Source organism: Lathyrus oleraceus, chromosome 5, assembly GCF_024323335.1.
Source record: "Lathyrus oleraceus cultivar Zhongwan6 chromosome 5, CAAS_Psat_ZW6_1.0, whole genome shotgun sequence".
NCBI lineage: Eukaryota > Viridiplantae > Streptophyta > Magnoliopsida > Fabales > Fabaceae > Lathyrus > Lathyrus oleraceus.
The window spans coordinates 389,267,000-389,289,294 of record NC_066583.1 but is presented as its reverse complement, the minus strand read 5'-3'; the positions used below and the strand labels follow the sequence as shown (position 1 = coordinate 389,289,294).

Here is a 22,295-nt window from a genome sequence, read left to right as displayed (position 1 = left end):
GAAACTCGGTTAAACACCAACCAGTTCATACCCAGAATAACATCAATCTGCACTAGTGGAAGACACACAAGGTCTATCCCAAAGTTCCTACCAAAAATACTCAAAGGGCAACTTAAACAAACTGAAGTAGTAGTCACTGAACCCTTCGCAGGAGTATCAATCACCATACTTCCATGCATCTCAGATATTTCTAACTTAAGCTTCACAGCACAATCCAAAGATATAAAAGAATGAGTAGCACCGGTGTCAATAATAGCTACAAGAGGAAAGCCATTAATATAACACGTACCTCGGATCAAACGATCATCTGCAGAAGTCTCAGAACCCGATAAAGCAAAGACCTTGCCTCCTGACTGATTCTCTTTCTTCGGCTTAGGACACTGTGGACTGATATGACCCACTTCTCCACAGTTGAAGCAAGTCACCGTCTTCAACCGGCAGTCTGCAGCCAAATGACCACCTTTTCCACATTTGAAACACTTCTTCTCATTACTGGTACACTCGTGGATACGATGTCCAGCCTGACCACATCTGTAACACTTAGCAGGAGCACTAGAATCTCCCCCACTAGGCCTCTTCATCCCACTCTGCCTCTGGAAACCTTTGCCAGCTGCATACGGTTTCCCACGATCAACCTGATTCTTACCCTTCCTATCAACCCTCTGCTGATAGCTCTCTGCTCTGGCTTTGGAATCCTGTTCAAAAATCCTGCAACAGTCAACCAAATCAGAAAACACTCTAATCCTCTGATATCCAATCGCTTGCTTGATCTCGGGACGCAACCCGTTCTCAAACTTCACACACTTTGAAAATTCCCCAGCAGCCTCAGCATAGGGAGTATAATACTTAGACAACTCTGTGAACTTAGCAGCGTACTCAGTAACAGACCTGTTACCCTGCTTCAATTCCAAGAACTCAATTTCTTTCTTTCCTCTGACATCCTCGGGAAAATACTTCCTCAGAAATCTCTCTCTGAACACAGTCCAAGTAATCTCAGCATCTCCAGCAGCTTCCAACTCAGTGCGAGTAGCAACCCACCAATCATCAGCTTCTTCTGACAGCATATGTGTACCGAACCTGACCTTCTGGTTATCAGCACACTCAGTTACTCGGAAGATCCTCTCGATCTCCTTCAACCACTTCTGAGCACCATCTGGATCGTATGCTCCCTTGAACATTGGAGGATTGTTCTTCTGGAACTCACTCAGTTGACGAGCAGCTCCCATTCCCACAACATTCGGATTTCCTCCAAGTACTCCAGCTAGCATACCCAGAGCCTCAGCAATCGCAGCATCATCTCTACCTCTTCCAGCCATCTCTATTCTGAAAACCCAAACAAGCTAAACAAATAAGTACTGATAGGGTTACACAACACCTATCCCGTACAGGGGAAACAGAATAACTACGACTCGACACGACCGACTATGCTCTGATACCACTAATGTAACACCCTTCTAAATACCCCAAATTATTATAATTAAAATAACACAATATATATTCATCAGAGTAATTATGCCCCGAAGGGTGTCACACAATCATTTCACAACAATTATCAAAATATCCTGTCATGCTCATTTCTTAAATCAAAATAAGATTCTTTGCATAAATCGCAGCGGAATCAATTCAACATCAATGTAAAACATGTACACAATACATGTCAATCATTCAACAACAGAAATCAAATTAATTAAAACATCCCCTCCCGATGTTACATCTATCAGAGCATGACCCATAAGAAACTACCCTAGACTCCAAGCATTAGCTTCTACTCAACTCATTTCTCGTTACCTGAAAAATAGGCGTAAGGGTGAGTTCCTCAATCAATATAACAAGCATTATAGAACAACATGTAATGCTAAGTAATTAACACATTAATTCACCCTAACCAGACTACACACTCAGCAACGGCAGTATCCGTTCAAACATCATATTCAACAATAACATAGAGCATATATATAATCTCAACCATACTCAACGTCAACAACACAACACACAACACACATACAATACTGGAATACATCCATTCATATTATATGCCATACATTTATTATGCAATGAGACTCTATGCATGCGGTACCGACTATTTGTGAACATATAGTTCAACCTCACCGTCCAAATCCAGGCACGGCTACCAAGCTCACTAGTCCCACTCATTTGAGACATAGTGACTCACTCACTAATTCCTCACCATGGGAATTAGCTACCACCCCAAATGGGCCATGAAATGCACGCTACTCACCTAGCATGCAAACAATCAACAACAGTCCAAAAATGACTAAACTCACTAATTCCTCACCATGGGAATTAGCTACCACCCGAAGGCCACAATATGCCTGCTAATCACCTAGCAATGCAACATCAACAATAATCAAGAATAGACGCATGCTCACACTCTAAGCCATAATACAGTCTATTCACAAATGTATATATTCACATCATCACGTATACCATCACACATCATCAACATAATTAATCACAAAAGCACATCATGTCATGCCACAAAAGCACACACAGTATTAGCACACTCTACCAATACCTATGCCACTCAAAACAACGGGAACTGATCCCTATCACATCATATCTCAGCTAAGTCGCATCACTCAGCCTAAACAACCAAAACTGCACAACAGTAGCACTGCAAAAACACAATTCTGCCCATACGCGTATTGCCTCTTCCATACGCGTATTGCCCAAACCTGGCCAAACCCATACGCGTAATGCCTACTCTCTTACGCGTATTGCGCATTTCCTCGCCCAACTCATACGCGTATCACCTGTCTCATACGCGTATGCTACGCGTAACAATCTCCCATTACACGTACCAACAGAGACCAATTTACGTTCAAAATATCATCTTTTTCTCCCATACGCGTAAGGCTTCCCCCCATACGCGTACCAACATCTCATACGCGTATTGCCTAGTGCCATACGCGTATGGCCAGAGACCAGAGTTCTCAGATCTGCAATGGCTTTCTCTGCTACGAGATCTACCCAATTCAACCTTCTACAATCCAATTTTCACACAAAATTCCTTCCTATTGTCTAACTCAGAACAGATCCTATTCGATTCCACAAGGTCTAACATTTCCACACTAAATTCCTACGAATTCTTCAATTATATTCCAATTTTCGTTCATCTCAACAGTTCACAAATTCAACATATATCATCCAATCATAGGTAAAACAATGGTCTATCACTACCCAGTACATATCATCCCATAATACCCGTTAATTGATGATAAACCCCCCTTACCTGAGTTAATCCGGCAGTCTCTGAGCTCCAAGCTTTCCCTTCCTTCAACCTTCGTTCTTTTGCTTTTTGCCCTTTCTGCCTCTTTTCCCTTTTCACGTGAAATTAACCTTTTTACCAAAAATGGGATTTTTCTAAATTCCAACTTATATATTATTCCAATAAATAATTATCCCAATAATTATTATTCCAAAATAATAATAATAATTCAAATATTCTAATTAAATTAATAAACATATTATTAATCTAATTTAAATAAATACATATTATTATCGGGGTGTTACATTGACCATGTCCATGCGAAGGTAGATGCCCTTGTTCAAAAGTTAGACAACTTGACCATACCACCCGCAGCCACCGCGGCTGCCGTAACTCCAAATTGCGAGTTATATGGAATGCCTGGACACACTGCACCAGAATGTCAGATATTAGCAGGAGTCTCCACTGATCAAGTAAATTATGCACAAGGAAACCCTTAGTCGAATACCTACAACCCAGGATGGAAAAACCATCCTAACTTTTCGTACAAGAACAACAACACCTTGTATGCACCTGGCCAAGCACCCGCTGTTCCACCTGGATACCAAAAGCCAACTACTCATGCTCCTAAGATTCCTAGGAAGTCCAACCTTGAACTAATGATGGAAAGTTTCATTGCTACCCAAGCTCAAACAAACAAAGACTTCTTGAACCAAAACATACACACTAGTGAGCAACTTAAACAATTAGCGAGCAAAGTAGACGCTTTAGCCACCCACAACAAAATGCTTGAAACACAGATTTCACAAGTGGCTCAACAACAAGCATCTACTGCTGCTCCCGCTGGCACATTTCCTGGACAGCCACAACCTAATCCAAAAGGACATGCAAATGCCGTTATATTGAGAAGTGAAAAAGAACTAGACGGACCCGTAGATCCAAGACTTCAAAACCCTGCCATGTACCAAAAACCTGACAAAACAACAACTGAGAAGGTAAGCGAATCAAAGGAGAAGAAAGATAATACCCAAGAGCCCGAAGATATAGAAAAACCTTATGTGCCTCCACCACCTTATAAACCACCCATTCCGTATCCTCAAAGACTCGCAAATTCTAAAACTGCAGGGCAATTTAAGAAATTTGTTGAACTTCTGAAGCAACTGAAGATTATAATTCCCTTTACAGAAGCTATCACACAAATGCCCTCATATGCCAAGTTTCTTAAAGAGATCCCATCCAATAAGAAAAAGATCGAGGATAACGAAACAGTTACACTTACTGCTGAGTGTGGCGCAATAATCCAAAACAACATGCCTCCCAAACTAAAAGACCCGGGTAGTTTTTCCATACCCTGTGTCATTGGAAAGTTCATCATAGACAAAGCTCTATGCGACTTAGGAGCCATCATTAGTGTAATGCCCTTATCCATCTGTAAAAGGCTCAACATGGAAGAACTAAGACCAACCAAGATGTCTGTTCAACTAGCTGAGCGCTCCATCAAATATCCTGTCGGTATACTAGAGAATGTCCCAGTACGTGTAGGAAAATTCTACATTCCTACAGACTTCATAATCATGGACATCAAAGAAGATGCCACTACACCTATTATATTAGGAAGACCATTCTTAGCTACTGCCAGGGCCATAATAGACATGAAAAGAGGTAAGCTAACATTCGAAGTTGGAGAAGAAAAATTTGAACTCATCTTGACACAATTCTTACAAGCGCCAGCTATAGACGATACTTGTTATCTACTTGATGTCATAGACGAGTGCGTAAGAGAGATGGAGATGCAAGAAACCACATATTCTAATATAATGAAAATCCAAATCCCTCCAATCTTTGAAGATGATAATTAGCGTGAACCATACCAAAATGACAGTCAAAGTGAATGCTTAACACTTACACCCAACCACATGCCATGCCCAAAGAAACTAGACTTAGAATTAAAAACACTACCCAAGAACCTAAGATACGAATTCCTAGACACTGAACTCAAAAGACCAGTAATAGTCAACGCAGACTTAGGACAGATTGAAACTGAAAAGTTACTAGATGTCTTAAGAAAATATCCAACTGCGTTAGGCTACAACATCGCCGACCTAAAAGGAATAAGTCCTTCTATCTGTACGCATCGCATCATGCTAGAGGAAGATTGTAAAACCTCTAGGGAACACCAGAGAAGGATCAACCCAATCTTAAGTACTGTAGTCAAGGATGAAGTAATGAAGTTATTAGATGCAGGAGTCATATATCCGATCTCCGATAGTCAATGGGTTAGCCCCGTTCATGTAGTACCCAAGAAAGGGGGTGTTACAGTTGTTAAGAACGAGAAGGGAGAATCTATAGCACAAAGAGTTGCAACCGAAAGTAGAATGTGCATCGACTATAGGAAACTGAACAAAGCCACTCGAAAGGATCATTTTCCTCTGCCTTTCATTAATCAAATGCTTGAACAATTGGCTAAGCATTCCCACTTCTTCTATCTAGACGATTATTCAGGATTCTTTCAAATTCCTATCCATCCTGACGACCAAGAGAAAACAACCTTCACATACCCTTATGGTACATTTGCTTATCGACGAATGTCATTTGGACTATGCAACGCTCCCGCAACATTCTAAAGATGCATGATGTCAATCTTCGCTGACTTTATAGACGACATTATGGAAGTCTTTATGGACGATTTTTCTATTTGTGGGCAGAGCTTCGAAGGATGTCTATCAAACCTTGAAATGGTACTTGAAAGATGCGTAAAGGTGAATCTCGTATTGAATTGGGAAAAATGTCATTTCATGGTCCAACAAGGAATCGTGCTAGCAAACGTAGTATCTGATAAAGGAATTGAAGTAGACAAAGCTAAGATCGAAATTATAAAAAATCTTCAACCTCCGAAAACAGTACGAGAAATACGAAGCTTTTTAGGACACGCCGGTTTCTACCGACGCTTTATCAAAGATTTCTCGAAAATTACCAAACCACTGACTGGTTTATTAATGAAAGATGCTGACTTTATCTTTGATGAGAAATGTTTAACAGCGTTTGAACAATTAAAAACATCTTTAATCACCGCACCTATCATGCAACCACCTGACTGGAGATTACAATTCAAAATCATGTGTGATGCGAGTGACTATGCCATAGGCGCAGTGCTAGGACAAAGGAAGGATAAAAAACTTCATGCGATCTACTATGCAAGTAGAACCTTAGATCCTGCTCAAATGAACTACGCCACCACTGAAAAGGAACTTGTAGCTGTTGTGTTCGCTTTTGACAAATTCCGTTCTTACTTAGTAGGAGCGAAAATCATCATCTATATTGATCACGCTGCTATTAGATACTTGCTAAGTAAGAAGGATGCCAAACCAAGACTCTTAAGATGGATTCTACTCTTACAAGAATTTGACTTAGAAATAAAAGATAAGAAGGGTACTAAGAACGTAGTAGCATACCACTTATCACGAATCGAAGGGAATAAGCCTGAACAAGTTCCAATCAATGATGATTTCCCTTACGAACGACTTATAGCCCAAATGGAAAGTGACATGTCTGAGCTAACCTTAAATGATACCGAAATAGAAGAGTCCGTGAAAGAAATTCATACGAATATAACTTTGCCATGGTATGCTGACTTTGTCAACTACCTAGCTATTGGAGCACTTCCACCAGACCTATCATACCAACAAAAGAAGAAATTCTTTCATGATCTGAAACAGTACTACTGGGATGAACCTCTGCTTTTCAAGAGAGGTACCGACGACATTTTTCGTCGATGTGTTCCTGAGGATGAAATAGACAATATAATCTCTCATTTCCATTCCGCTCCATATGGTGGGCACGCAGGCACTTCAAAAACTTGTGCTAAGATCTTACAATCTGGCCTCTTTTGGCCTACTCTATGGAAAGATGTCCATAATGCGGTTATAAATTGCGACCGGTGCCAACGCACTGGTAACGCTTCAAGACGCGACGAAATGCCACAAACAGGCATCTTAGAAGTGGAAGTCTTTGATGTATGGGGGATTGACTTCATGGGACCATTCCCGTCTTCTTTTGGTAACAAGTACATACTCGTAGCTGTCGATTACGTTTCAAAATGGATCGAGGCTATAGCTTCTCCGACAAATGACACACGAGTAGTGATTAAGTTGTTCAAGAACATAATCTTTCCTAGATTCGGTGTGCCAAAACTAGTAGTTAGTGACGGTGGCTCCCATTTCATATCAAATATATTTGGAAAACTTCTTCTGAAGTATGGAGTCCGACACCGTGTAGTAACACCTTATCACCCATAAACCAGCGACCAAGTCGAAGTTTCGAATAGAGAGATCAAACAAATTCTAGAAAAGACTGTCAGAATATCTAGAAAAGACTGGTCATCTAAACTAAATGAAGCTCTGTGGGCATATAGGACAACCTACAAGACCCCAATAGGGACCACACCCTTTAAATTAGTTTATGGTAAATCATGTCATCTCCCTGTGGAGTTAGAACACAAAGCTTATTGGGCAATTAAGACCCTAAATCTAAATTATACTTCCGCAGGCGAGAAGCGAATTTTAGACATTCACGAATTGGAAGAACTTAGACTAGACGCCTATGAGAATGCCAAGATATACAAAGAACGAACTAAAAAATGGAACGATAAACGTATATCTAGGAAAGAGTTTAATGTCGGCGACGTAGTGTTACTATTTAATTCAAGACTTAAGCTTTTTCCGGGGAAACTTAAATCTAGGTGGTCAGGTCCTTTCGAAATTACTAAAGTTTTTAAAAGCGGTGCGATAGAAATCAAGGGTAGAAATAGTGAACCGTTCATTGTAAACGGGCAGTAACTAAAGCATTATCATAATATTGATAATAGAAACTATTCAAATAGTCTAAGACTTATAGAGTTGCCCACTCAACCCCAAAACTGATATATCGCAACGTTACTGTCGAACTTACGACATTTAAATTGTTATTGATTTTGTTATTTTTATGTTTTACATTTTAAGTGTTTTCCTTCTTTGATTATTACTCTTATTTTGCTCCCTTTCCTCGATTATATGCAGTAACATACTAGTTGTTTTTCGTTACTAACTTAGTAACATTGACTACTGATTAACAAGCAAACTTATAACTAGTTAGTAACTAATTTTCATCATGCAACAAGTAGATACAGTTTTCAGAGGCAGAGTTCAGAGAAGGCGTTATGATTATTTAGATCAGAAGGATATGGCTTTATCCATATATTATGATGGACTTACCATGGATAGGCTAGGTATCCACGATAGTATCTTTTTTATGTTTAACCAACTAGGTTGGGAGAATGTTGCTATTAAAAGAAGGGTTGTCACATACCGTGAGCTTACCCTAGAATTCCTTAGCCCTAGTTTACAACCCCGAGCATGGCTACAGACTCAACAAAGGGTTGATTTCCTTTAGGATGTTTGGTATGGATTTCACTTATAACCGTAGAGACCTTGTTGACCTTCTAGGGTTTCCTAGTGGCCCATTTGTATTCACTACCCGTCAGGAGGAATTAATCGATGACATTGACTTGGATTACTTTTCGGGTAATTTAACTGGAGATCACCACCTTGACCCACACTAGATGCACTCTCAAGCGATACACAACCCTGCTATCCGCTACTTCCACAAAATACTAGCCCACACCCTATTTGGAAAATAAGAAAACAACACCTTAGTGTCAAGGGATGAACTTTTCATCTTACTTTGTGTCGACCAAGGTCGACATGTCAATGTTGTAACATTTATGATGGAAATATTTGTCTACCTTTCACAAAACAATCGTGCCCTAATCATAATAGGTGGCCTAGTAACCATGATAGCTGATGCCATTGGACTTAGACGCCCACTTAACGATCGCACACCTTTTGGACCCATCCGACCCATGGATATTGACTTTTGCTTCGACCGAAGAATTTTAGGAAACCTTGGACCGGACACTTTTGACTACCTAATTAATAATGAAGTGATCCAGCTATTTACCTTACCAAACCATGAGAGAATGAGTGTTCATAACCGTAATAACTGGCTATATGATTTAGATGAACATCACATTGCTCCACCATCACCTCCTGAGACACCACCTATTTATGAGTATTTAGATGACCCTATCTCTGTTGATGAATCTGACCCTGAAACCCCTCCAAACTACTATAATCTGAATGAACCAGAAATTCCATCTTATGCCGAAAATTTGACCATAATTCTTACTCGTTTGGATGGTTTCCGTACTGAAATTGCTAATGTGAAAGATGAACTAAAAAGCATGCGCCTTGATGTCTTAGGCTTAATGGATGTCACCGTCGAACAGTTTGATCACTTGAACTAGGTTGTAGCTTCTTTGGGACAAACTGTGGCTAATTACATCGATCGCTGAATTTTCCTACTCACATTAAAGCAATGAGGACACTGCTGTGTTTTAGTGTGGGGAGGGAGCACTTTCCTGCTATTATTCTTTTAATGCTTACTGTTATATTTAACTTTAGTCTTTACATTTAATCTAAATGACATTGTTATTTCTTTTTCTTCTATGATCAATTTAATTTACCTCTGTCAGTTTAATTTTGTTACTTTTACCACTGTTATTGTCTTATCATTTTATTTTATTTGTACTGCTGCTATCGTTTTGTTTCTATACTGTTACTATCTTTACTTTCTTCTAGTCATTATAATATCTATTTTTGCTATGGTACTGACAATATGATTTACTCATAACATGCAAACAGTTAGAAATTAAGCATGCAGTAAATTTTTCAATTTTTCCGTTTCTACAAAAATATGACCGTTGCATGTGCCGCTCATCGCACCTCATCAAGATCAGAGACGATGGGAGATACCACCCTGTGGTTCAGAACAAGATAGTCTGATGCGTCATTATGCCTAATAGGAATCGTATAGATCTGCAGAATATGGCAAATTGGATTTTTGATCTGAATGCTCCTGAGCCTAATGAAGAAGATCCTAACAATAATGGAGCTGATGAAATTGAAGAAGAGTTGGACCGACAAGTGCCATAACCACCTCCTGTGCATGCTACAGAGACATCTTCCCGAAACCAAGAAAGAAATGAGCACCGACCCGCCACCATGGAAGACATCATGCTGAGATGCTGCGACATAACCAAAGGATGGAAGAGCGCCAAACCGCAATGATGCAAGCGATCCAGCAAATACAAAGAGACCAACATGACTATGCAAACTGGCATGACTAAGGGATGGCGGAACTATCCGAAGAAATGAGTGCCTTGACACATCGGTTGATGCCATCCAGGAATACACTTAGCATGTGGGGTTGGACCCTACCCAGCGTGGTAGAAGTGAACGTGCACGAGCAAGAGTTAGAGCACGTAGAGCCCAACGTCGTGGTGAAGAGTAGCGATCCTCCTGTTTCTCCCCTTTTCCCACTTTATTTTGTCGCATTAAGGATAATGCTTTGTTTAAGTGTGGGAGGGAATCCTTGTCTTTCGTTTAATTGTTTCTATTTAATTAGCCATAACAAAATTTTTGTCTTTCGTTTATTTGTTTCTATTTAATTAGCCATAACAAATTTTTTTATTTTTATGTTAAATGCATACCCTACGAGTATATAGGTTGTCTTACATAGGTTCTATTAGGAAGCTGAGAAAAATCTAACAAGATTGATACCGTCCTGACACCTTAGATCTCTCACTTTTGCGAGATCAGTTTGAATACCCATTATACCGATACCTTAAGTTTCCGTTCTAGATTAACCCCTAGTAGCTTATACTAGCAGTCAGCACCGTCTTAAATACAAACCATGTGAAGAGCCGATGAATATAAGTGATTGATACCTACGAATTGAGAAGATCCTTTTGCTGTTGAGAAATTTAAAATGCACCATACAATCAGTTGCAAGATATACAAAAGGAAAGAAAAACCCGTTGATGGTTGGTTTAGAGGTACCTGGTAATGGACTCGGTAGGGAGAAGTACGGTTTGATCCCCCACAACCTTCAATTGGGATATATAAAGGTTTACCACACTCGTGTACCAGACCCCGTGCTAAAAAAAGGATCAAAGTCACTAACCGGCTACTTCACTAAGTGCGTGTAAAGGCAAAGGGCTTAATGTGATTGCGCTAGAATGAAACCGGGTGAAATAGGAACAAGAAGCATTAGGTTGAGCTATAATAGCATGATTCGAACTGGTTTTTATAAAGGAGAGATCTATGTTAATGCTCGTTGCTTGTGTCGTCACTGTATCTCTAGTGTTTTACTTGAGTATCTGTCATTCTAACGAAGTACCTAACAACCACATACGAATTGGAAATGTGTCATGTATTCACGTTTAACTGTGTTTCGAATTTTATACTGATTATTTGCTTGAGGACAAGCAAATATTCAAGTATAGGGGAGTTTGATAACACAAAAATGTATCGTACATTTGCCTTGATTTACATTCAAAAATCGAAACGTTTTCATTTATATTCCGATTATTCCGCAAGTGTTCGAGTTATTTTTATAGGTATTTCAATTCTCATGCTTAAATGAGCAAAGTGTAGAAAAGGAAGGAAAAGAAGAAGAAATAGAAGAGAAACATCATAAAAATCAGAATTTAAGAATTTTGTGCATGTGACGCTCGTCACACAGCCCGTCACGATCGTCATGCATTGGTTGTGACAAACGTCACAGGCCCATCATGACCGTCACAAAGGCAGAGTCAGCGTAATGAATTTCAAACAGAAGTGATCCACATCGCTCCAGTTTTCGCTCCTCATTCCACTTTCCCGTGAATCTCTCACTCAACCAAGTCATCCTTATTTTTCTCAAGCACGAAGACCAAGGGGTACTATAAAAGGATGGAAGTTGGAAACCTGCGGGGTCTCTCAGATTTTCCTGTCTCAAGCCATCTCTCCAGAATCCTATTTCTCTGCATTTATTTTTTCCACTACAATTTTGTTTTCCGTTATTTTTCTTCAGCATTCATTGTTTCCTTTACCGCAATTTGTTTACCGTTCCGTTCAGAGATTTGATTTTTCCCTTTCCTTCCCGTTTTTAATTTAGGCAAAAGTAGTAGTTTCCTACATTGAGGAACTACTGCAACTTATTTAATTTAGTTTAAGCATTTGTTTCGAAGAAGCAGCATCCTACCGACCTGTGGAGGGCTCCTTAAGTACTTCAAGATTTAGCATATTCAATTAATTAAAGTTCCATGTTTTTATTCAATTATTATTATTATTGCTTTATTATTAAGTAATCATGTTTACTTTATTGTTAATTTACTTCTGTTCATATGTGTTTGCATTATTTAACATGTCCGGTTAAATTACCGGTATCGATATGTAAACAATTTAATTAGCCGGGATTTAATAATAATTGGTGTAAACTTCTTTTCTCAAATAATCTTTCTGGCTATGGTTTTTAATTTGAATTTAATTAACTTTGTCACGAGAGTGAGAAGCTATTTAATACGGTTTTGCCACGAGAGTGGGAAATTAACTAAGGTTAGAACCGACAATCGCGAGAGCGTGAGGGTCGAACTGGATAGTAAAAACTAGACATTGATTTTAAAAACAGCGGGAGCACTTTAAAAACAATTAGAACTTATTTATTTTCAAAAAGTATTTTTAACTTCAAATGGGACAGCGAGAGTGTACATTCTGACTTAAAAGTATAGTCCGAGTCAACAATCACGAGTGTGTGAGATAAAGCCTTTTAAATGAGTATTTTATATTGAAAGGTATTTGGTAATTAAAATATACACCGATGATTTATCGAATCCCTGACAATTAATGCGTTGCATACTGATATGCCTTCATTAATATTTTCTTTAAAACTTAATTTTCTTTAGATTTAATTTTTATTCAACCAAACCTCTAAAAGTCATCGCCTTAGCTAAACATAGTAACATCAATGGTATTAGTTTGACCATCGGTCCCTGTGGGTTCGATATCTTTTAAAACTAAGACGACTAGACTGTGCACTTGCAGTCAAGTATCCGATAGACTATATTTTATATACAGTCACGACACAACGTATCAAGATCCTTAAGAAAAAAGAGATTCATTGATATTAAAAGGCTAGAGATGATTGGATTAAATTGGGAGATCGGAACACAATTTTTTTCATACCAAGACAGTAATCAGGCAGAAGAGAAATAAAGTCCATGGCCTTCATCTTCCCAATGGTATTTGGTTCAATGATGATATTATTCTTAGGGAGTAAACACTAAATTTTTTAAAGGTCTTTTCTGCCCTACATCTCCGATACTCCTCAATAATATGGGTGATTCAACTATGGCTTCGAGCCTTACTAAATAAGTCTAACACTCTTTGACTCAACATGTGGCAAGGGAAAAAGTTACTTATGCCTTGAATCAAAGACCCTTTCAATGCACTAGGCCCTGATGGATTCTATGGTATTTTCTTTAAACCATTTTGGCATATAGTTGGGAATGACATTGTCCAACTTATCTCAAATGCTTTTGTGATAAGTAGCTTTCACTTATCTCTTTCTGAGACTCTTATTGCATTAATTCTTAAGGTAGATTGCCCCCAAAATTTTAAGGAGTTAAGGTCCATTAGCTTGTTCAACACTATTTACAAGCTTATTATGAAGATTATGTTTAACATATTATATCCTTATCTAAATCAAATAGTTGGAACTTTCTAGAGTATCTTTTTTGTCTGGTAAATGGACTACTAATAATGCCATTATCCTCCAAGAAGCAATTCATTCTATGCCTAAATCTAAAGAGAAAAAAGTTGTCATGGTGTTCAAAATAGATCTTGAAAAGGAATAAGACCATGTTTGTTGGGATTTCTTGGAATTTTGTTTGAAGCGAAAGGGGTTTCCTCCCATTACTGAAGTTGATCATGCACTGTGTAACCATCTCCTCTATGTATATTCTTTTGAATGGGAGATGACTACCAAATTTTATTCCGACTAGAGAATTACGACAAGGTAACCCTCTTTCACCCTATCTCTTTGTTAGTTGCATGGAATTATTATAGCACACAATTATCAGAGCAGTCAATGAACTCCATTGGAAACTTGTCAAGTTATCTTGAAATGGATCCCCTATATCACTTTTTTTTCTCGATGATGTTATTTTTTTTTGCAAAGGTTTCTAACTCCCAAGTATGGATCATTTTTTATACCTTGAATCGTTTTTGCATTGTTTTCTACCCTTAAAGTGAATGTTGTTAAATCAAAGGTGTTATTCTCCTCTACGACTAAGACGAGTAAAATGGATTTAATTGTCTCCAGCACATGTATCAAATGAACTCTTACTCTAGATAAGTACTCGGGTTTACCTATGTTGTATGGTCGTATTCAACGCAATAACCTTGAGCTCCTAGAGGAGAAAGTTACTCATAGGTTATCATCTTGGAAACATAAATTGTTAAACGAGGCTGGTCGTTTGACTCTAGTTAGGTATGTCCTAAACTTCATTCCAAATTATTATATGCAAGTGACTTGTATACCTTAGCCAACTTGTGATTTCATTGATATGATGGCTAGGAATTTTTTGGGGAAAGATAATTCAAATTATGATGTACACCTCATTGGCTGGAATAAAATCACTAAGCCCAAAAAGTTGGATGGTCTTGGGATCCAGAAAGAAAGAGAGGCCAATACCTCTATGTTATGTAAGTTGGTTTGGGATCTTCACCGAGATTGTGATTCCCCATGGGTCTAAGTTTTGAGGCATAAGTACATCAGTGAGGAAATGTTCCTAAATATGAAAAAGAAACCGAGATCAGTTACTAGGAATGTAATTATGAAAGCTCACTCATATCTTAAAGATGAATTTGAATTTATATTAGGGGATAAGAACTCCTATATATGGTTTTCCAATTGGTACGGGGTAGGAAAATTAGCAGAGCATCTTCTTTATGTGGATATTCACGATCTGAAAATACAAGTGAATGATGTTTACTTGGATGAAAATTGGAAATTCAACTAATTATATACTAATATTCCTACAATTGTTTGTGACCACCTAAAAGTGCTTCCCATTTGTTTGAATTCTCTGGTTCCTGATCAATTAACATGGAAAGATAATTTAGACGACATCTATACTTCTCGGGATGCTTATAACTGACTCAACATACTTGAATTTGTTCAGAATATTATCGAAAGTAACTCTTGGAAGTGGGTGTGGAATATTCCTGCTCCCGAGAAGGTGAAATTCTTCCTTTGGAAGATTTTATATGAGTCACTTCCTACAAGATCAATGTTGTGTCATCATGCTATGCTCTAGACGAATCCATGTCCTAGATGCAATTAGGACGCCGAGACGACTCTACACTGCTTGAGAGACTGTGAATTTGGTACTTGTTTTTGGAAATCTATTGACTTCTTGTACCCACTATTCTTCCAAGGGGATAACTTATATGATTGGATTAGACATTAAATCAACGACGACTCTTCTTTTTTGCTGGTGGTTATAGCGCGCTAGGAACAAACTGTGTCTTGCGAATGAAGTGGTATCTTCCTATACTTTGAAATTTATCACAATAAATTATGCTAATCTTTTAGCAAAATATTTTCTCAAACATAATATGTCTCATCCAATGAGAATGATCACATGAAACACACATAAACGTAGTAATATGATTTTGAATGTTGATGACAGTAGCCTCGACAATCCTGACATTTTGGATTTTAGTGGATTGATTTGAAAGGCTGATGGTGCTTGGATTCAAGATTTTACGGGTAATATTGATTATTCCAACATCCTTCACGCTGAGTTGATGACGTTATATCATGGTTTGCGTATGGTCTAGAAACTTGACATCAAATATTTGATGTACTATTTAGACTCGAACTCTACTATCAAATTTATCTTAGAGTATGTTAATATTTGACATTACTATACCGCGATTTTCCACAACATTAAAGAATTTCTCTCTAGAGAATGACGAATTTAAATATTTCATACTCTTAAGGGGAAGAATGCTTATGGTGACGGTCTAATAAAACATAAATCTGATAATGATGCAGCATATTGGTCTTTTACGGAATTTCCAGTTAGAATCGTCACTCTCGTACTAGCTATGAGACTTTATTTTCGAGATAATTTTCTATTTTATTTTTTTATTTTTATTTTCCCTTTGTAAAAAAATAAAATAATCATTTATCCTTGTATTTATTATTTTAGAAATAAAAAACAGAACCAAGTTAAATTAAAAATTTGCCAGCGTGTTTATTTATTCGTACATCGGTTCCAAGCCCTTCCTACATCTCACGAACACCTAAAGGCGCACGTTAGCATTGCCTTCCCCAAAAAGAACAAAGCGCGTGATCTCACGCGCGAAGTCGTTCTCCTCTTGCAACCTTAGAAACACACAGTCTCTATATCTATCTCCTCTCCGATTCACCACCGTCGCCGTCCCTTGTTTCCGATCCAATTTCCTTTGACGGAATCCGTAAGCACTTCCAGAATCCCTTGTTACTGTGTCCAATTTAATTTAGCTCCTGTTTTCATCATTTTTTTCTATTAATTTCAAATTTTTAAATTAAATTTCAATTTTTTATTGGTTTTGAAGATGACCCATTTGATAGATTTTAGCTTTAATTGGGGATTGGTGAGTAATTGTTATTGTTTCTGTTATATTTTCGGATAAATTGCATAAATTTTTGTAATCAGAAGAAACTATTGATCTTCTGTTATTAATGTTATGAATTATTGAAATTATTAAATTTATTCACTTGTGTACCAAAAAAATAAGGTTCAATAATTTGCTTGTTCTCAAGTGAGTAATTTGAACCAAATTGATTGAGTAATTTGTTCTCATGTGTTTATTTTGTGTGTGATATCAACTCCGGGGGACAGACACCTCTTAAAAAAAGGTGTGACCGCGTCGCTGGTGGCTGTCTGAAACTACTACGGACACTTGTGACTACATTTAATTTATTAATTTTTTAAATTATTATTTCCTTTTTTTAAAAGTTATTATTGATTTTAACGTGTTAGTATCATGTTTCTGGTGTCATGCTTTATAGGTTATCAATGATGGCCTTAATTTTTTTCAAGCTTTTCTTAGTGAGAAATAGAAAATTGGAAGATTAATATATGAGTTGGTTTTTGTTAGTTTTCTTAGTGAGTTATTTATTTTATGTATTGTTGTCATCAGTGTGAATATGATGAGACGGGATCCAGTGTTTGCGAGGAAGAAGCAATCATCGGTTCCATCATTGGTTGATCTTTGTGTTCAGAAAGCTATAGATAATGTAAGATACCTTGGAAATGTTGGTCCTGTTGATCATCATCTGCTTGAGCAAATTTTGCCGCATTGCACGCTTGACCAGTTGATGCATATCGAGAAGGCCAGCGAAGTAAGATGAGTTTTTGTTGTTTTTCTAACTACGAGTAAAAAGTTAGAACAAGACCGATAAGTTGTAGCTCTATAATTTGTTGGATTTGATTTTGCAGGGGGATTTGAGCCCTGTAACTGATAAGTTGTGGAAAAAGTTCTTCGAGAAGCAGTTTGGTTCAAATTGCGTGAAAGAAGTTATTAAGAGGATGGCAGAAAAAAGAGTGTCATTCAGATGGTTGCAGTTGTACGAGGTATTTTCTTTTTACTTGTTTTCTTTTTTCTTTTTCAGACTCGGTTATATTTTATAACTTATAGAAGTATCAAGGTGTATTGATTTCTCTTTGTTCTGTTTTATCTCTAACCCGGTTCTAAATCTATACACAGGCTAAAGTAAAGGAAATGGCCGAGGCTGAGAATGAAGCACTTGATCGAATCAGGCAACGCTACAAGAAAGAAGATGCAAGTAATGACTTTTCCTCTATTGCTACTTCCTTTTTCCTTCTAATTAATAAGCATGTGTTATAGAAAAAATGCTTATTAACTATAAATTTCTTGTTTGATTTTACGAGCCTGGCATTTTACACTGTAAATCAATGCACTACTATCAATGTAGGACTTGCGAGCTATATCATGTCATCTCCTTAGTTTAAAATAGTTACGAATTATCGGACTGTGCAGGAAAACAGAGTAGGCAAGTAAAGATATGCGCCAAAGTTCCACCTTCAAGTAAAAGAAGATTTTGGGGAGGTAATTTATTTAAGTTCGTTTTCCTCTACTTCACTAAAGATGTAGCTTTTATTTGCTAGTTGTTTCATCATCTTTGAGGATTTTTATAGATAATGGACCTGGATACAATGTGTCAAATGTGAAGAGCAACATAATGAAGAAGTCAAAGATAGAATTTCTTAAGTGGTAAGTAACTTTTCTCTTTTATGATTTTTTGATTTGATGCTTCCAAATATTTCAGAGATCACTTTGCTACGAAGCATACTAGAATTTTGATTTTCACGCATCTTGAAATTGTGTATACTCAAACTCAACCGACTGTTTGCTTAAATTTCGTTGATTTGTTCTTCTAAACTTCTTGCAGCCGCGAGGTAAAAAACATTGCAGCAATGAATAAAAACTCTATCCAGAGACCTACCAGGTACCAGATAATATCATTCATTGTTTAGTTGGTAGAACTATTTCTTGGCATTCTTTTTTCTCATACAAACATCGTTATCTGGTTTTTCTCGACAATTCATATGCTGTTGCACCATGTTCCGCAGTTCATCAAGCATGATGAAGAGTGGAAGTATGTCTGGAATTGGTTCAACTTCAAAAGATCCCAAATCTTCAAAGAGGTTATTTTAGGAGCAAAATATGCTATGTATCATTATCTGATTTTAAATTGTGATGACAGTTACATTTATCTTGATGCTACTAAAAAATTGTATTATCATTATTCGCTTGATTTTTATGTGCTGGTGTATTATTTACTGTGTAGATAGCATCAAAATATGCATAATCGTTGTAATATGTTGAGTTCCATATATAAATGCAATTTACAGATGATTTTCACATCCAATGTTCATGAATATGATGAATATGATGTAGCTCTAGCCTGCATGCATGGAGCAATTTTGCAATCTCACATTTTTTATTTTTAACTTGAAAATGTTTACTAGTAGTTTTAAATGAGCTTGTCCAACATTTGAAGCAAAATGTGTAGAAGTTTTAACTTCATGATGTTGATTCGTTTAAAAATAAACCATGATGTTGCTGGATGTATTTTTATGACACTATTATCGTAATCAATCCAACAGTTGAATTAATTTTTTTTTTTAAATGCAGTTTTGGTCCTCTTATATCTATTTTGATAATTTTGTAGTTATAATTAAAAAAAAAACGACATTATGTATTATATTTATGTTTTTTGGTGGTCATCTAATATCAGATTTCATGTTTTTTATGGTTTCCCACAAAAGAGTCTCATTTGCACATGTGATATTAGATTTCATGTTTTTGGTGGTTTTCCACAATAGAGTTTCATTTGCACATGTGATATTTTAAACTATGAGGTGATATTTTTTTTATTGTTGCCACGTCATTAAAAATTTAAAAATTTATTATTTATTATTTATTTTTAATAACAAGAGAACAATAAAAAAAATTTAAATATTTTAAATATTTTTAATGATGTGGCAACAATCTCATGTTAGACGATAGTACCGATCTAGAAGGGGGTTGAATAGTTCAGTTTTGAAATTTAGCGCTTTTTAAAAATATTTTCAACGGCTGCGGAGGCATCCTAGATTATAATCTTCTAAATGATCTGTTAATCGAAAGATCAGATATGCATGAAATCGAATGAAATAACTTAAGATAAAGATTATCAACCACTATTTAAATCAATCGATCAACCATTATAATCCTTAATATCGTTACCTCTAATAATGCTTAAATGCAATAAGAGATCAAGTAAAATATTACTAAATTTGTGTGAGATTAATTTTATCGAACACTTGGTGTGCACTCCACACCAAGTTTCAATTTCACTCAAATTGAATGTGTAGAATTTTACTCAACTGCAATCAAAGTGATTGCACCAATTTATCGAATAGTTATTATGCACAACAATCAAGGATATTGATTTTACTATTAATTTCATACAAACCGTAATTAATGCTGAATTTAAAGAGTTAAGAGATAGAGAGAACAAAATCGGATTTATTGAGGCAGTTCCCCTATCGTCCTCGCTTAGGGTACGTCTGCCCTCAATTCTAAATCTAGAATTGAGATGTTTTTATTAACACATTGCAAAGTTAATACAAGAGAATAAATGATCACCACCAATCAACCCCTAGAGTTGTTGCATATCCTATTCTATTCTCTCCCCTTGATTCAAGTTGAACCAAGTCCTTCAAGTGCTTCGCACAAACCTTCAATTACTGCTACCTTATTGCAAGAACACCATGTTCCCCAAAACTTCAACTCAGATGATTTCGAACGCAAGTCGCTTGAACCCTAAGCTTTCTTCACAATCCTCCGGTTACCGTTACTTGTTTGACGAAACCTTCCGTTCTTCAAACTTTTCACTCGGCTGAATCTGCGAAGCAAAGGTTAGTGCAAAAACTCCCAATTCTCGGAGGGCAAAACCCTAATGGTTTTATTCCAGAAAAACCCACACAAAGCCTCAACCCAAACTAAGATAATCCAATCTTATTTGGACGTTATCACAACAACAATGCACAATGCTCAACAAAGATTATTATGTGTGATTATTGAGAAATGCAATGAAGAATGAAGACGATGAACACTTTGGTGTATATCTTTCACTTTTCTTGTTATTTTCCTGAAGAAGAGACACATGAATATTTATATGATGCATGGACCAAATAACAAACATAATAGAAATATTTTGCAAAGTTACACAACAGAAAATTAAGTAAAACAGGCGATGAATCGACTCAAACAGGGGATGAGTCGACTCAAACAGAGTTTATTTCAGGGTTGAGTCGACCTATGACTCGACCTGTTCGGACCCGTGGCTACATGGTTCAAATGAAAATAGGCAATGAGTCAACATAAGAAGTGGATGAGTCGACTCATTTAGGTTTCGCAGGATTGAGTCGACCTGTTCAGACCCAAGAGTTTTGCTCCGAGTCATGAGTCGACTAAAAGTACTTAAACTCCCCAAAATGAGTTTTGAGATGTATTTTGACCAATTTAAATCGATCTCATATGGACCTAGGATATTTACCATGATTAATTGCATGATTCACATCTATGATATGCTCATATATGCTCAGACACATTGAACATATATTTTGAACATGTTAGAGGATGAATGCATTCTATACTATGATGATACTGTCCAAAGACACGTTGTGGACGATTAGAAAGGTTTGACATCATTAAAGTAAGGACTGGACATGTTTGCCCTCACATATTCCCCCTTTTTGATGATGACAAACCGTGACACAAACGCGTACTTTGATAGACATCCTCCCCCTGATTTTATGCACGCCTTCAAATATTCTGCTATTATTCATCTGCTAAATCTGCTTAATCAGCTGCTGTGTTTGTTTCCATTGCTTCTCCCCCTTTGTCAACATCAAAAAGAAAGAATGAAACAGTCAACATCAAAGATAAGAAGTTTTCAAATCAAAACTAATAAAATGCCAAATATTACAGGTAAGGGGGTTGGTTACACAGAGGGAATGTGTTAGTACCCAAAATATCCTAGGTACTCCTAGGGAGCCTTTTTTTGTATGTACATGTGTTTTGGTATAAAAGATGTTTGCAATAATAGAGTGTGGGGATGAGAAAAGAATTCATTAATTATATTTTTGTGTTTGATAAGACCTTCAGACTTGTGCCTATGCACCAACATCAAAATGAGGGATCAAAACCTCGTAGTTCGTGGTAACAACTTCAAAGTGAGTGCATTGCTTTTAACAAAAGTTTAAGTTTAAGAAAAGGCAAAAGAGCCTAGAAGAGTTTGAATGGGTGTTAGTTCTTTTTGTCTTTTGAAATTTTAAGTCAATATGATTAGATTTATTTACAAGTTTGATTAAGAAAAGAGTTTGAAAATGCAATGGCATAAGGCCAAAGTTTCTAATTTGCAATAAAGTCTAAGTTTTGAAATCACAAGCAAAGAAGATTTTTTAAAAGGAGGGAGAGATTTGAAATTAAAGAAGTGGGAGGAGGTGAAGAGACTAATCCTAAGCAAAAATTAAAAGTTAAGAGTTGAAAGATCTGACCAATGGGATGCAATCCAATAGACA

General features: G+C 36.9%; 1 protein-coding gene across 1 annotated transcript; it reads left to right on the top strand.

Annotated features, from left to right (window-relative positions):
- Positions 1-16,381: 16,381 nt before the first annotated feature.
- Positions 16,382-19,086, top strand: LOC127085004 (uncharacterized). The gene is given in 9 exon segments (XM_051025561.1): positions 16,382-16,632; positions 17,341-17,542; positions 17,640-17,774; positions 17,908-17,986; positions 18,202-18,270; positions 18,360-18,435; positions 18,614-18,670; positions 18,795-18,826; positions 18,829-19,086. Coding segments are annotated over 8 exon segments (831 nt in total). The 5' UTR covers positions 16,382-16,632; positions 17,341-17,347; the 3' UTR covers positions 19,017-19,086.
- The last annotated feature ends 3,209 nt before the right edge of the window (positions 19,087-22,295 follow it).